Here is a 14,290-nt window from a genome sequence, read left to right as displayed (position 1 = left end):
TTTTTTTTTTTTTTTTTGAGATGGAGTCTCACTCTGTCACCCAGGCTAGAGTACAGTGGCATGATCTATACTCACTGCAACATCTGCCTCCTGGGTTCAAACAATTCTTCCTGCCTCAGCCTCCTGAGTAGCTGGGATTACAGGTGCCCACTACCACACCCAACTAATTTTTGTATTTTTAGTAGAGATGGGGTTTCGCCACGTTGGCCAGGCTGGTGTTGAACTCCTGACCTCAGGTGATCCCGCCCACCTCAGCCTCCCAAAGTGCCAGGATTACAGGCGTGAGCCACCTCGCCCAGGCCCATCTATCCTCTTCTTTCCCCAGAGGTTCCCCAGCCTTCCTAGGTCCACCAGGAGGCGGCCAAGAGCCTCTTCCTATCATGACACACCCAGGTGCTTGGTGCTGATGGCAGCTGCTGCCACCTGCTCTGCTCATGCCAGGCTGGCAGAGGGCACGGATCCTTGAGAGAGTTCAAGGCCAGCCCAGCTCCAGGGTCTGTGCCTGGGCAGACTCTATTCATGGGGCTCCATGCCCCTCCTTTCCCTGACTCAGGCAGAGCAGCCATGGCCCCTTCCACTTTGGGTGGAGCAGGTTGCTACCTGGCAAACCCCTGGGGTGCTGCATACCACCCAGGCCCTGCAGGCCCTGCAAATTAATATTCTGGAGTCGCCTGTGCTTCCTGTTTGCATGGGAACGAGGCTGCATGGTAGGGCCCTCTGCCTGCCCTGCCACCTGCATACCAATAGGACTGTGGCTCCCACTGCAGCTCCGGGCCTAACATCTCTGCTGCTGCAGTGGCAGTGACAGTCTGGTGGGAGATTCCCCTTGCCTGAGCCCATGTGCTTTCTGCAGGGCTCTTGCAAGGGAAGCCAGTACTGCTGGCGACAGTTCCAGCCCTAGGCAGGGTTATCTGCTGGGAGCCAGGAGTGCTTGGACCCCTGCCCTTCTCTGGGCAGGCGGGCTGGCATCCGGCTCCCACAACCCCGGCATTGCCGGGAGCAGCAGGTTGAAGCCCGTCCATCGCTTGGCTGAGTGATCAGAGTGCCACGGGCCAAGCCAGCCTTGACTAAGAACAGATAACCCTCCGGCCAGCTCAGGGCCTTGCTGAGCACTTCACGGGCTGGGGAGACCTGAGCTGGCTGCCATTTCCTTGCCACCATCATGGACCGTGGCTGGCTACCTCCAGGAAGGCCTTCTGCAGTTTCCAAGGACCCTTCCTCCTGGTGCTGGGGCAGGATATGGGTTGGGAAGGAGGATGAGTATGTGTAACCCCACCCTCTTGCCACATCTGGCCACTTCTGCACATGTGACTCTGGCCTTGTGGCCACAGAGTCGTCAGTACGGCTGGCGGGAAAACCACAGAGGAATGTTCCCAACCATGCTTGGGGGAGAAGAGGCTGGTGGGGACTGCCACATCGTGGTGCTCACCCTTTACCTTCTCCCACCCCGCCCTGCCTGTAGGGGGTTCCAGAGGCCATACTACAGGCATGCGGGTGGCATGGCCTTGGCCTCCAGCAGGCCTTGCTCCTGCCTAGGGGTGACACCCATTCAGTGCTAGGTTCTCTGGAGAGATCCAGACCCATCTAAACAGGTGGGGGGCCTCTCTTAGCCCACCCTTTGCCACCTCCTACCTCCCACCTCCCTCTTTTCTCTTTAAAAATTTTTCGGCTGGGTGTGGTGGCTCACACCTGTAATCCCAGCACTTTGGGAGGCTGAGGCAGGCGGATCACCTGAGGTCACGAGTTCGAGACCAGCCTGACCAACATGGTGAAACCCCGTTTCTACTAAAAATACAGAAATTAGCTCGGCCTGTTGGTGGGCGCCTGCCAAGGCAGGAAAATTGCTTAAAACCAGGAGGCAGAGGTTGCAGTGAGCCGAGATCGTGCCATTGCACTCCAGCCTGGGTGACAAGAGCGAAACTCTGTCTCAAAAAATTAAAAAACAAAAACCTTTCCCCCCCCCACCCCCTCCCGCCCTTAAGGGCGGGGGGGGGGGGGGTGATCTGGAGAGAGCCCAGCTCATGAGGGCAGGAGATAGTGGTAGCCAGAAGGATTTGGGGGGTCCTTTCTTCCCAGGCCTGGGCTGGAGTGGGCCACTTTGCCACAGGAGCATTCCCAGCCCCTCGTGACCTCTCTGGGCTGTAGCGAGGAGAGTGAGGGCTTTCTTTGGAGAAAGAAGTAGAAGAGAAACAGGAATGGGTTGGCCCTGCCTCTCTCACTTCCGCCTTCCCAGGCAGTGGTATCCTGCCTTCCCCTTCCTGGCTGGAGGCTTTGTGGGGCGTGGGCTGTGCTTGGGGCTCCCTGCTGGTGTGGTGTTTGCCCAGTTGTCCTGGCAACCACAGGGCAGTGGTGGGGAGTGACATGCAATGACCCGAGAACCGTGTGTGGGGACAAAGAAGTGGAGACCTAGCCTTCCCATAAGCCCATTGGAACCTCAAGCCGCTAGGCCTATTGTCCATGTGGGGCCTGGACCCAAGGTCTTGGAACCCAGCAGGCCCTCCACTGCCTTCCTCTCCCCAGCCAGTTCTCCCTAGGACCAGAGTTCTGAGATATCTGCCGAAGCTCCCGCCCTCCCCCTGCCGTTACCCTTCTTCCTGTCTGATTCCCTTTCCTTTCCTGTCTCCTCCTCCCACCTCCTCCCTGCTGCCTGCCCGCCCATCCTCTCATTCCCCCTCCCCCCAGGCACAGCTGCTGTTTGGCTCACTCTATATATAGCGGCATTTTCAGGGTAATTACAATAAAACTGTTGAAAGGAGATAATCCAGCAAAGGAAACGAGTCTGACTCCCAGCCCCCTCCTGTCCCTGGCTTGGTGCAGCCCTGCACCCGCTTTCTCCAAGGCCTTCTGTTCCCACCCCACTCCCATTCCCACAGCCTCTCTCTCTCCTGCCCAGTGTGCCCCAGATAGGGATGAGGCCCCAGAAGGGGACAGAGGGTAGAGATATCCAGAAGGTCTCCACCAGCCTCTCCTGGGGTTACCAAGGGCACTGTCAGTCCTAGAACCAACCTCTGTGCCTCAGTTTCTCTTCTAGTATGAGGCTTGGCACGGGGCACGGTGTTGAGAAATAGGAGTGGGCACGGTGGTTAAAAGCTTAGGATTTGGACTCATATTCTGGTTCTTCGATCACCTAGCTGTGTCTGGTTGCTACTTAAACTTCTCTAAATCTCAGTTGCCTCATCAGTAAAATGGGGTAATAATAGCATCTAAGTCATAGGTAACCATGACATTTAAATGAGTCATTCTTGTAAAATGCCCAGAGATGTTGACTATCAATGATAATGTTATGTGTTGAAGGCTGGGCAGTGGCTCATGCCTATAATCCCAGCACTTTGGGAGGCTGAGGTGGGAGGATCGCTTGAGCCTAGGAGTTTGAGGCCAGCCGGGGCAACATAGTGAGACCCTGTCTCTACTAAAGATTTAAAAATTAGCCTGGTGCATTGGCATGCTCCTGTAGTCCCAGCTACTCGGGAAGCTGAGGTGGGAGAGTTGCTTGAGGTTGAGGCTGTTAGGAGCCATGATCATGCCATTGCATTCCAGCCTGGGCAACAGAGCAAGACCTTGTCTCTGATATATATATATATATATATATATATATATATATATATATAGGTAGAGAGATACACACACATATGTATATATACACACACACACACACACATAAAATGTGTTGAGTACTCACAATCTGTCAGGTACCACTTCATGTTTATGCATGTTTTCTTTTTTCTTGAGATGGAGTCTCGCTCTGTCACCCAGGCTGGAGTGCAGTGGCGCAGTCTTGGCTCACTGCAACCTCCGCCTCCAGGGTTAAAGCGATTCTCCTGCCTCAGTCTCCTGAGTAGCTGGGACTACAGGCATGTGCTACCATGCCCAGCTAATTTTTTTTGTTTTTAGTAGATACAGGGTTTCACTGTGTTAGCCAGGGTGGTCTTGATCTCCTGACCTCGTGATCTGCCCGCCTCAGCCTCCCAAAGTTCTGGGATTACAGGCATGAGCCACCGCGCCCGGCCCTTTATTTTTTTTTCCTCCTTTCCCTGGAGACAGTCTTCCTCTGTCACCCAGGCTAGAGTACAGTGGCATGATCTTGGCTCACTGCAACCTCCGCCTCCCGGGGTTCGAGAGATTCCCATGCCTCAGCCACCTGAGTAGCTGGGATTACAGGTGTGCACCATCACGCCCAGCTAATTTTTGTATTTTTAGTAGAGAGGGGGTTTCGCCATGTTGGCCAGGCTGGTCTTGAACTCCTTGCCTCGGGTGATCTGCCTGCCTCAGCCTCCCAAAGTAACCTGAGATTCCAGATGTGAGCCACCGTGCTTGGCCTGTATTTTCCTATTGAAGTTCATGGCTTCAGCCTCATTTAATTAAGGTAAAATGTTGCATCTATGGAGCAGAGGGATTTGATTTCCCCTCTGTCTCTGATCTCTTTGGGTCTCCTAGAATCCTGCCTGGTAGTGTTTGGGCCTCAGGCATGACTGGAGTCTGGGGCTGGGCCCACTAACTCCTTCCTGTCTCTTCTGCCCACAGTGGAGGTGAAGCCGGTGCTGCCAAGAGCCATGCCCAGTTCCATGGGGGGTGGGGGTGGAGGCAGCCCCAGCCCTGTGGAGCTACGGGGTGCTCTGGTGGGCTCTGTGGATCCCACACTGCGGGAGCAGCAACTGCAGCAGGAGCTCCTGGCGCTCAAGCAGCAGCAGCAGCTGCAGAAGCAGCTCCTGTTCGCTGAGTTCCAGAAACAGCATGACCACCTGACAAGGCAGCATGAGGTCCAGCTACAGAAGCACCTCAAGGTGAGCGAGAGGGGTGCGGGGGGCCTCCCAGGCCTCCGCCCCCCGCCTGGGCCTGGCTCACTCCTGCCTCCCTCCCCATGCCCCTGCAGCAGCAGCAGGAGATGCTGGCAGCCAAGCAGCAGCAGGAGATGCTGGCAGCCAAGCGGCAGCAGGAGCTGGAGCAGCAGCGACAGCGGGAGCAGCAGCGGCAGGAAGAGCTGGAGAAGCAGCGGCTAGAGCAGCAGCTGCTCATCCTGCGGAACAAGGAGAAGAGCAAAGAGAGTAAGGCAGGGACTCCTGGGACCTCCTAGGGCCCCACCCATGACGCCTGCCCCTGCCATGGGGGGTCTGGCCCTAAGCAGCCAGGTCAGTTGTGCCCTGTCCTGCAGGTGCCATTGCCAGCACCGAGGTAAAGCTGAGGCTCCAGGAATTCCTCTTGTCGAAGTCAAAGGAGCCCACACCAGGCGGCCTCAACCATTCCCTCCCACAGCACCCCAAATGCTGGTAATGGCCCTGGGCAGGCACGGGTGGGCATAGGTGAGCCGCTCAGGGGCTGCCTGGCTATAGGATGGCAAGGGGCTTCTGCCCCGTGCCCATATATGGGTCCTGCAATCTCTCCTTAGAGACAGGACCTCCATCCCTGGTTTATTTCCTCATTCTTTCCCCGAGATCCATGTCCTCTTCCTATATACAAACGATTTTTCATCAATGTAGATTGCCAGGTGGCAGGTCCAGCAGGCTGGGTGATAACCTAGATCTGCTTCCATCCCCACCCCCACCCCCAGGGGAGCCCACCATGCTTCTTTGGACCAGAGTTCCCCTCCCCAGAGCGGCCCCCCTGGGACGCCTCCCTCCTACAAACTGCCTTTGCCTGGGCCCTACGACAGTCGAGATGACTTCCCCCTCCGCAAAACAGGTAAGTGAGTCCCCCACCTGGCCTCCCAGAATATGGCTCCCGGGAGGCAGAGGTGGGCTTGTGGCAGTGTCAGGCCTGACCACAGTGGGCTCGACTGCAGATGTGTGCTGCTGTGCGCGTATCTGAACCTCGGTTACCTTCTCTCCAGCCTCTGAACCCAACTTGAAAGTGCGTTCAAGGCTAAAACAGAAGGTGGCCGAGCGGAGAAGCAGTCCCCTCCTGCGTCGCAAGGATGGGACTGTTATTAGCACCTTTAAGAAAAGAGCTGTTGAGATCACAGGTGCCGGGCCTGGGGGTAAGGGCTGCTCTCATGTACCTGTTCTGAGGGTCTGGGAATCGGGGTGGGGGGTAGTTCAGAGCAGGCCCAGGTGACAACCACTTCTCCTGTAGCCTCGTCCGTGTGTAACAGCGCACCCGGCTCCGGCCCCAGCTCTCCCAACAGCTCCCACAGCACCATCGCTGAGAATGGCTTTACTGGCTCAGTCCCCAACATCCCCACCGAGGTACAGGCCTGGCTGAGGGCTGGTGGGGCGGGGACAGAGCTGCTCCTTCCCATGGAAGAAAGAGTGCAGCTCCTTCCAGTCTGTCTGCCTGAGTGCCCAGCAGAGACCTCTCTGCCCACATGAATAGGCTGGAGGGTCCTTGCTTGGACTTAATTGCATCAAAGGGGAATTTGTCCCACAGGACTATGAAGAGCCCTGATGGCTCAGTGTCCCTCAGTGGGAGCTCAGGGTAGAGGGAACTGGGCACCATTCAGAGAACTTGGTCTTGGCCCCAGGTTGCCCTCCCTTGTTGCCTCCCTTTGCACACTCTCATTCCTGTCTCTTCTCACTGCTCCCCAGATGCTCCCCCAGCACCGAGCCCTCCCTCTGGACAGCTCCCCCAACCAGTTCAGCCTCTACACGTCTCCTTCTCTGCCCAACATCTCCTTAGGGCTGCAGGCCACGGTCACTGTCACCAACTCACACCTCACTGTAAGTACAGGGCACATACCCCATCTTTCCTCTGGTGTTGAGGTCACAGGTCCTGCGTGCCCCCAGCTGGGGTTTTCCCCTTCCAAGGCCCTAAGGGAGATCGGTTGGCCCTACCCAGAGCTGGGGGGTAGACAGTGGGTAGATGGGGATGCTGGTCCAAAGTTGGCAGGACTGAGGCTGTATAAGCCCCTCCCTTCACCCCCCAGGCCTCCCCGAAGCTGTCGACACAGCAGGAGGCCGAGAGGCAGGCCCTCCAGTCCTTGCGGCAGGGTGGCACGCTGACGGGCAAGTTCATGAGCACATCCTCTATCCCTGGCTGCCTGCTGGGCGTGGCACTGGAGGGCGACGGGAGCCCCCACGGGCATGCCTCCCTGCTGCAGCATGTGCTGTTGCTGGAGCAGGCCCGGCAGCAGAGCACCCTCATTGCTGGTGAGTGGACAGGCAGCTGTGCAAGGGAGGGGGCTCAGGACCAACAGTCAGGGATACTCTCCAGCCCTGTCACAGTTAGTTCCCTTTAGCAGAATCAACAGCATCAGTGATTTCTTCCACATTCTGGAAACATGGGATACCTACAGGATGCTGGGCACTGTTCTGGACAAAATCTGCTGCCATCTTGGAGTTCACATCCCAGAGCAGTGCTGTTCAGTAGAAACAACACAAATCTAAGTACATAATTTCTAGCATCCACATTAAAAAATGTAAAAAGAAGCAAGTGGAACCATACATGGTGGTTCACGCCTGTGAGTCCAGCACTTTGGAGAGACCAAGGCAGGTGGATCGCTTGAGGTGAGGAGCTTGAGACCAACCTGGCCAACATGGTGAAATCCCATCTCTACTAAAAATACAAAAATTAGCTGGGCATGGTGGTGGGCACCTGTAATCCCAGCTACTCAGGAGGCTGAGGCAGGAGAATTGCTTGAACCCAGGAGGTGGAGGTTGCAGTGAGCTGAGATCGCGCCATTGCTCTCGAGCCTGGGCAACAGAGTGAGACTCCGTCTCAAAAAAAAAAAAAAAAAAAAAGCAGCAAGTGGAATTGATTTCACCACATATATTTAACTCAGTATATCCAGAATATTATAATTTCTGTAATACACATGCAGTTATTCTTCCTATTTTAAAATTTTTGTAGAGACAGGATCTTGCTGTGTTGCCCAGGCTGGTCTTTTTTTCTTTTTTTTGAGACAGTCTCGCTCTGTCACCCAGGCTAGAGTGCAGTGGTGTGATCTTGGCTCACTGCAATCTCCACCTCCCAGGTTCAAGCAATTCTCCTGCCTCAACCTCCTAAGTAGCTGAGATTATAGGCGCCTGCCACTGTACCTGGCTAATTTTTGTATTTTTAGTAGACCTGGGGTTTCACCATCTTGGCCAGGCTGGTCTCGAACTCCTGACCTCAGGCGATCTGCTTACCTCAGCCTCCCAAAATTCTGGGATTACAGGCGTGAGCCACTGCACTTTTTGTTTTTTTGTTTTTTTTTTTTGAGACAGAGTCTCACTGTGTCGCTCAGGCTAGAGTGCAGTGGCGGGATCTCTGCTCACTGCAACCTCCACCTCCTGGGTTCAAGCGGTTCTTTTGCTTCAGCCTCCTGAGTAGCTGGGACTACAGGCGTGTGCCACCACACCCAGCTAATTTTTTTTTTTTTTTTTTTTTTTGAGACAAAGTTTCACTCTTATTGCCCAGACTGGAGTGCAGTGACAAGATCTTGGCTCACTGCAACCTCTGCCTCTCGAGTTCAAGCGATTCTCCTGCCTCAGCCTCCCAAGTAGCTGAGATTACAGGTGTGTGCCACCACGCCTAGCTAATTTTTTGTATTTTTATTAGAGACGAGGTTTCACCATGTTGGCCAGGTTGGTCTCGAACTCCTGACCTCAGGTGGTCTACCTGCCTTGGCATCCTAAAGTGTTGGAATTACAGGCGTGAGCCACTGCGCCTGGCCTAATTTTTGTATTTTTAGTAGAGATGGGGTTTCACCATGTTGGCCAACTTGGTCATGAACTCCTGACCTCAAGTGATCCACCTGCCTCAGCCTCCCAAAGTGCTGGGATTACAGGTGTGAGCCACTGCACTCAGCTGCCCGGGTTGGTGTTGAACTCCTGGGCTCAAGCCATCCTCCCGCCTTGGCCTCTCAAAGTGCTGGAATTCCAGGTGTGAGCCACTGTGCCTGGCCAATATGCAGTTACCAATGAGATATTTTGCTTTTTGTTTCATACTAAGCCTTTGAAATCTAGTGAATACTTCACACTTATATCACATTTCAATTTAGATAGGCTGTGTTCAAGGGCTCAGTAGTCACATGTAACTAGTAGCTATGGGATTGGACAGCACAGCTTTAGACAGCCCTTAAGTACCTGTTGGCACCAGAAGAGGTTCTGCTTGAAAGATAACATGATCCTGGCCCCAGGGCTTCCTAGCCTGGCGGGATCCACGGGGTCCATGATCAGGGAGGCCTTGTTGCACTTAGGGAGAACAAGTCATTTCATTGTTCACTCAGAGGGCTCAAGACTACATGTGTACTCAGTTTATTCAGTTAAGCAAATTGAAGGGAAAAGATGGTGAATCCAGGAAGGCTTGCTGGAGGCGGTATCTTAGAGCTGTGAAACTCTTCATTCATGGGGAAGAGGAAGAATGGAGCTCAGGTTTGGGTGGAGGGTGCTCCAGGTCCCCCAGGTTTTTTCCTGAGTATGTAGGTGGTGATATTCCAGAGGGGGTTGTGGGGGCAAGATGCAGGGTCGGGGGGGCAGTCAGGTGCCCTGACAATGGTGCTTAGTCATCACCCCTAACTCCATAGTGCCACTCCACGGGCAGTCCCCACTAGTGACGGGTGAACGTGTGGCCACCAGCATGCGGACGGTGGGCAAGCTCCCGCGGCATCGGCCCCTGAGCCGCACTCAGTCCTCACCGCTGCCGCAGAGTCCCCAGGCCCTGCAGCAGCTGGTCATGCAACAACAGCACCAGCAGTTCCTGGAGAAGCAGAAGCAGCAGCAGCTACAGCTGGGCAAGGTGAGCCTGGAAAGGCGAATGGCCTGGGGCTGTGCTGGGGGCAGGACATAGGAGAGCACCAGGCTGGCACGTGTCCTCCTTTCAGGCCAGACACGGTTGCTTGTGCTTGATTGGGAGGCTGAGGCGGGCAGATCGCCTGAGGTCAAGAGTTCGAGACCAGCCTGGCGAACATGGTGAAACCCTGTCTCTACTAAAAATACAAAAATTAGCCAGGCGTGGTGGCAGGCACCTATAATCCCAGCTACTCAGGAGGCTGAGGCAGGAGAATCGCTTGAACCTGGGAGATGGAGGTTACACTGAGCCCAGATCACACCGTTACACTCCAGCCTGGGTGACAAGAGCGAGACCCTCTCAAAAAAAAAACAAAAATTAGCTGGGCGTGGTGGCGTGCGCCTGTAATCTCAGTCACTGGGGAGGCTGAGGCAGGAGAATCTCTTGAATTGGGAAGGCGGAAGTTAAAGTGAGCCGAGATTGCGCCACTGCATGCCAGGCTGGGCAACAGAGGGAGACTCTTTCTCAAAAATAAAAATAAAAAAAAGAAAAAAGTCCTCCTCTCAGAGGAGCCACCTTGCCTTTTTCTAACTCACATAGAAGCTCTGCCTGGAAGAAGGGAGGGAGGGAAGGATGGACTGTTCTGGATTACAGGCTGCACAGATGCTCCCCAACTCCCAGCTGATGTGCCCCCATATTCTGTTACCAGATCCTCACCAAGACAGGGGAGCTGCCCAGGCAGCCCACCACCCACCCTGAGGAGACAGAGGAGGAGCTGACAGAGCAGCAGGAGGCCTTGCTGGGGGAGGGAGCCCTGACCATGCCCCGGGAGGGCTCCACAGAGAGTGAGAGCACACAGGAAGACCTGGAGGAGGAAGACGAGGAAGAGGATGGGGAGGAGGAGGAGGATTGCATCCAGGTCAAGGACGAGGAGGGCGAGAGTGGTGCTGAGGAGGGGCCCGACTCGGAGGAGCCTGGTGCTGGTTACAAAAAAGTGAGCCCTGTCTCTGGTCCCAGCCCTTAGTCACCACCCCTCCGTCCTTCCGCACCCGTGCCTTTGCCCTTGTCTTTTCCTCTCCCCTATCTGCAGTTTCCAGGCTATGCAGGAGCAGCTTTCTTTAGAGAGCAAAAGGGGAGTGGGAAGGAGGCCAGTGGGGAGAAGGGGGAGCTGTTTGTGTTGATCTCAGAGCTGTGTCTCCTAGGCTGCCAGTTCCCTCCCTGTCTCTGTGATACTGGCCTGCCTCTCTGCTTGTGTGTCTGTGTGTGTGCATGTGCGGGTGTGCACGTGTGCACACGTGGCCTGTGTATATCTGCGTTTCTGCCTGCGTAGGGCCGGCTGTGCGTCGGTCCCTGTGCGTGCCTGTGCGTGCCTGTGCGTGTGTGTACACACACGCCCCCGCTGTTACTACTGTCTGCCTCACGCCTAGCTGGCACTCCATTCATTGCGGACACAGCCGAGCCCTCCAGGCCTGACTCATCCCGCCCCCACCCCGCCCCCGCCCCTCCCAGCCTCTTACCTCAATGCTACTCTTTGATGTGACTCATCACATCTCCCCCATCCCTCCTTGTCTCAGGAGATGTGTCTCCTGTCCCTAGAGGGAGCAAGTGGGAGGAGGTGGGGGAAGGAGGAGACTTGGAAGAAAAGGGCTGGATTGGGGCCCCTCTGGAGGCCCTGACAGGGCCTGCCCTCACCCCTGTGCTGGCTGAGTCTGACCCAGGCCCCTCCCACTCTCCTCCCCTACAGCTGTTCTCAGATGCTCAGCCTCTGCAGCCGCTGCAGGTGTACCAGGCGCCCCTCAGCCTGGCCACTGTGCCCCACCAGGCCCTGGGCCGCACCCAGTCCTCCCCTGCTGCCCCTGGGGGCATGAAGAGCCCCCCAGACCAGCCCGTCAAGCACCTCTTCACCACAGGTGAGCCCCTACCACTTGTTATGTCCTTCTGCCAGGCACCAGAGGGCCTGTGCGTGGTGTCTGCCCCATGGGCGGGGGAAGAGGCTGCTGGGGCCCCTTAGGCACCCTGAAAGGAGGGGACACAGGCCTTCGTTCTCTCCCTGTTCCCCAGAGCTGTTTATGGTAGTGGCAGGGCCTTCTGCCTCAGCTGGGAGAGTGGGTAGCATCTTTCTCACCCCGCTGAAGGAAGGACTGCCCCACAGCCTGAAGTGCCGGGTAGAGACGGCCTGCTGTCTGTATTGGGCCCTGACCTTCTACCTTCCCTTCCTTCTCCCTGTGAGGTCTGGGATGAGACCAGAGTCCTCTTCCCCATGAAGCTGCCACAGGCTGGGCTCTGGGGGGACACAGACGTGCCTGAGGGTGGCCCTGTATAACCAGTAGAGAGTAAGACATAGGGGTTTGGCAGGAGGGGGAAAGCAGGAGGTGCTGTGAGAAGGGTGCAGCCAAGGAGGCACAGCCGGCAGAGATCAGACCCATGCGGGTGTCCAGGGCAGCCTTACTGGAGCTTGAGTAGCAGGGAAGCTTCTGACAGGCAATAATGGAGCAAAGGAATTTCAGGAGGAGTCAAGAGGGGGCAAAGGCTGGAGAGGAAAGGCCAGGTGCAGTGACTCACACCTGTAATCCCAGCATTTTGGGAGGCCAAAGTGGGAGGATCACTTGATCCCAGGAGTTTGAGACCAACATGAGCAACATAGTGAGACCCCGTCTATTTTAAAAAAAAAAAAAAAAAAAAGGCTGGACGCAGTGGCTCACGCCTGTAATCCCAGCACTTTGGGAGGCTGAGGTGGGCGGATTACCTGAGGTCAGGAGTTCAAGACCAGCCCGGCCAACATGGTGAAACCCCATCTCTACTGAAAATACAAAAGTTAGCCGGGCATGGTGGCACTTGTCTATAATCCTAGCTACTTGGGAGGCTGAGGCAGGAGAATTGCTTGAGCCCGGGAGGCAGAGGTTGCAGTGAGCCAAGATCGTGCCATTGTACCCTAGCCTGGGTGACAGAGCAAGACTCTTATCTCAAAAAAAACGCTAGGTGTGGTAGCGCCTATAGTCCCAGCTACTCAGAACGCCGAGGTGGGAGGATCGCTTGAGCCCAGGGTAGTGGGAGCAGTGGTTGAGGCTGCAGTGAGCCATGATAGCGCCACTGCACACTCCACTCCAGCCTGGGTGACAGAGTGAGACCCTGTTTCAAAGAAAAAAAAAAAAGCTGGAGAGCAGAGGGTGCAGGTGTGTGGGAGGGTGGCTGCGGTGGCCACGGGGAGGTGTTTGGACCTGGGGGTTGGAGAGAGCTCCATGAGTCCTGCTGAGGATCATGGTAGCCAGACTGGGACCCTGGGCCCAGAGCAGTGCTGGCTGACACATAGGTCTGCGGCGCAGGTGTGGTCTACGACACGTTCATGCTGAAGCACCAGTGCATGTGTGGGAACACACACGTGCACCCTGAGCATGCTGGCCGGATCCAGAGCATCTGGTCCCGGCTGCAGGAGACAGGCCTACTTAGCAAGTGCGAGGTAAGGGAGCCCCTCCTTCCTCTGGCCCTCAACTTAAATTCAGCCTTTGTTTCTCCATTAGAGAAGCCTCTCTTCATGCTTCTTCCTCGTCCTCTCTTCAGCCCCAGACTTTGGGGCCAGTTCTCCCACCACCCCCTGTTCCATCCTTTGCAGACTGTTTTCCCCCATGGTCCCCAGCTGAGTCGGGGAGGATCTGGGAGTAAGGTCATGACGGAGCCAGGATCTACTTTCTGAAAAATATTTGGAACTCCTGAGGCCAGGAAGTGACTGTGTGTGCCCCTGGCTATGGGGTAGAAAGGGTCTGAGAGCCAGGCGCGGTGGCTCATGCCTGTAATCCCACACTTTGGGAGGCCGAGGCGGGTGTATCACGAGGTCAGGGGTTCAAGATCAGCCTGACCGACAAGATGAAACCCCGTCTCTACTAAAAATACAATACTTAGCTGGGCGTGATGACACGCGCCTGTAGTCCCAGCTACTCAGGAGGCTGAGACAGGAGAATCGCTTGAACCAGGGAGGTGGAAGTTGCAGTGAGCTGGGATCGAGCCACTGCACTCCAGCCTGGGCGACAGAGTGAGACTCCGTCTCAAAAAAAAAAGGAAGGGTCTGAGAGAGCTGCGCCTTTGTGTGATCCCTCTTACTGATCCTCCTGGCAGCGAATCCGGGGTCGCAAAGCCACGCTAGATGAGATCCAGACAGTGCACTCTGAATACCACACCCTGCTGTATGGGACCAGCCCCCTCAACCGGCAGAAGCTGGACAACAAGAAGTTGCTTGGTGAGCTGGCACATGGGCGGGCATGTCCAGTGTCAGGGTGGGATGGGGGCTCTCAGGAGGACCGCCTGGCCAGGCTAGGAAGGTTGTCCCCATGGGCACAGGCAGGGCATTAGTGCTGCAGAGGTGGCACAGTTATCACATCACACACCTCCAGAGGGCGCCACTAACATAGAACATGCTGTGGGGCGCGGTGCAGGAGGATGGAAGTGCTCAGTTGGGGGGACTGCTTTGCTCCTCCCCATCCCCCAGCTTCTCATGCCCCTTTCTCCCTGCCATCTGCCCCCAGAAGTAGGATGTGCCCAAGGACAGGGGATTGACAGCTCCCAACTGGTGTGGGCTGCAGAGGCCTGTCTTGTACTTGGGTCTGAGCCTTCATTTTTGGTGGCTAAGCCTGTAGCCGGGGCAGTTGGGGCCACTTTG

At 55.9% G+C, this 14,290-nt stretch overlaps 1 protein-coding gene across 14 annotated transcripts in view; it reads left to right on the top strand.

Moving 5' to 3' along the window:
* Positions 1-14,290, top strand: part of HDAC5 (histone deacetylase 5) — a 48,829-nt gene that overhangs the window by 25,552 nt on the left and 8,987 nt on the right. For 8 of the 14 annotated variants that reach the window (XR_003306796.1, XR_003306802.1, XR_003306795.1 and 5 more), the window contains 13 exons: positions 4,522-4,781; positions 4,871-5,042; positions 5,150-5,264; positions 5,546-5,676; positions 5,825-5,971; positions 6,067-6,179; positions 6,519-6,650; positions 6,857-7,079; positions 9,437-9,648; positions 10,349-10,633; positions 11,384-11,549; positions 12,963-13,096; positions 13,750-13,870. Coding sequence is in view for 6 of the 14 variants with exons in the window: in XM_026447647.2 (XP_026303432.1) it covers positions 4,522-4,781; positions 4,871-5,042; positions 5,150-5,264; positions 5,546-5,676; positions 5,825-5,971; positions 6,067-6,179; positions 6,519-6,650; positions 6,857-7,079; positions 9,437-9,648; positions 10,349-10,633; positions 11,384-11,549; positions 12,963-13,096; positions 13,750-13,870 (2,211 nt within the window). In the remaining 8 variants the exon portion in view is untranslated. The remainder of the gene's footprint in view (positions 1-4,521; positions 4,782-4,870; positions 5,043-5,149; positions 5,265-5,545; positions 5,677-5,824; positions 5,972-6,066; positions 6,180-6,518; positions 6,651-6,856; positions 7,080-9,436; positions 9,649-10,348; positions 10,634-11,383; positions 11,550-12,962; positions 13,097-13,749; positions 13,871-14,290) is intronic. The other 6 variants (XR_003306798.1, XM_026447649.1, XM_026447648.1 and 3 more) reach the window with 3 other exon arrangements.

The sequence above is a fragment of the Piliocolobus tephrosceles genome, chromosome 16 (genome assembly GCF_002776525.5).
Source record: "Piliocolobus tephrosceles isolate RC106 chromosome 16, ASM277652v3, whole genome shotgun sequence".
NCBI lineage: Eukaryota > Metazoa > Chordata > Mammalia > Primates > Cercopithecidae > Piliocolobus > Piliocolobus tephrosceles.
This window is presented reverse-complemented; position numbering and strand designations above follow the sequence as displayed.